This window comes from Haplochromis burtoni, unplaced genomic scaffold (genome assembly GCF_018398535.1).
Source record: "Haplochromis burtoni strain Fernald_Lab_line unplaced genomic scaffold, NCSU_Asbu1 Contig_180, whole genome shotgun sequence".
Lineage (NCBI taxonomy): Eukaryota > Metazoa > Chordata > Actinopteri > Cichliformes > Cichlidae > Haplochromis > Haplochromis burtoni.
In genome coordinates, this window is record NW_024582541.1 from 1,291,149 (window position 1) to 1,292,559 (window position 1,411).

The 1,411-nt window shown below is 39.9% G+C and overlaps 2 protein-coding genes across 2 annotated transcripts in view; both read left to right on the plus strand.

Annotated features, from left to right (window-relative positions):
* Window positions 1–963, plus strand: part of LOC121815317 (ran GTPase-activating protein 1-like) — a gene marked incomplete at its 5' end in the record, with an annotated part of 4,979 nt that extends 4,016 nt beyond the window's left edge. The window contains 1 exon segment of the mRNA XM_042225734.1: window positions 672–963. Coding sequence (XP_042081668.1) covers window positions 672–814 — 143 coding nt within the window.
* rangap1b (Ran GTPase activating protein 1b) overlaps window positions 1–1,336 on the plus strand; it is a gene marked incomplete in the record, with an annotated part of 3,462 nt that extends 2,126 nt beyond the window's left edge. The window contains 1 exon segment of the mRNA XM_042225731.1: window positions 1,076–1,336.
* Window positions 1,337–1,411: the final 75 nt, after the last annotated feature.

Here is a 1,411-nt window from a genome sequence, read left to right on the forward strand (position 1 = left end):
GTGAAGATCCGGAGACCAAGGCCGCTGTTCTGGATACTATCGGTGAATAAAGTCACACTTACATTAGACTGATTCTGCTCCTCATTAGTCCCACATTTGCAGGATTCAAAGTTCAAAATAATCCTTATTTGTCTTATATTGGACCTTGGTGCCACCTCTCAGTTCATCAAAAACAAGCTCCTCTTAATTTAAGCCAACTTTCTTCTGATTGGCTGCCCCTCACAAACAAAAGGATTAAACAGCAGGTGGAGCTTTTCTGCTCACAGCTACAGCTGTGTGTCTGAGATGACCATGTCCACTGACTGCATAAAAAGCCAAAAGTAGGAAAACTAAAGTCTGAGCTTTTAACATACAAGGATCATCAGCACAGACACTGCTGTCATTGTTTGAAACTTTTAATATGAGCAGGCACCATTGGAACAGTTTATATATGACTAATTAATGAGAACAACCAAATTAGGTCCTCTGTCACTTTATAGTCAAACATTGAAATGCAACACAGCACACCCTTTTCAAAGCTTTGGCATGCAGAGATTCCTCAAATATAATTGCACTGAGTGGGCTGCTTATTAGTGAGGACGTCAGTTTCTCTCTTGTGCTGTCCTCTTTTTCACGTGGATAGCTTCTATTCTCTGAGATTCTGACATGCAGTGTGTCACTGTGCTCCACAGATGCAATGTTGAAGAAGCTCCTCTCTGGCTCCACCCTCCAGTCATACTGCTTCCTCTCCACACTGCTGGTCATGATGGGACTACTCAAGGTAAAGCGTCGCTGCAGTGCTTCCTATTATGTAACACTTCATGAGAAACTATAAACAGAATATCAGTCATTTACATGCACAGAATAGGTTCGGCAGGGCTCCAAATCTGCTGGCAGAGATTAGACATCCAAATATTTAAGGAACTTCAGCGATCCATAATTCTGTTATATCTCAGAATTTATCTTAAGAGAGCCATAATACTTGATATTAGAGATCACTCTGCAACAGCTCACATTCAGCTTTTCGTGTGCTTTGTAACAAGAGGGATGGGGGGGGCGGGGGGGGGGGGGGGGGGGGGGGGGGGGGGGCATCTAGTCAAAGGCCAAGTCCAACCACTGATTTCTGCTCCTGACATTCATATTTTATGAAGGCTTCACAGAGACTGTCCAAGAATGTCTTAATTTTTATTTTTCTACTTGTGCTTGTGACTTATATTTTTATAGAAAATAGATACAAATGCTTTAAAAAAAAGTTCACATCAATCAGACTTGAGCTTAATGTGTTTAAAATGACTGTAACTTGAAGTGAAGTGAACATCCTACATTTAGTAATTAATCAAGTTAAAATTTACAAATTTAAAAAAAAAAAAAAGACAAAAAAAGGAATTTATTTCAGAAACATGCTTTTATATCTGTGGAAATCTCTGGGTTA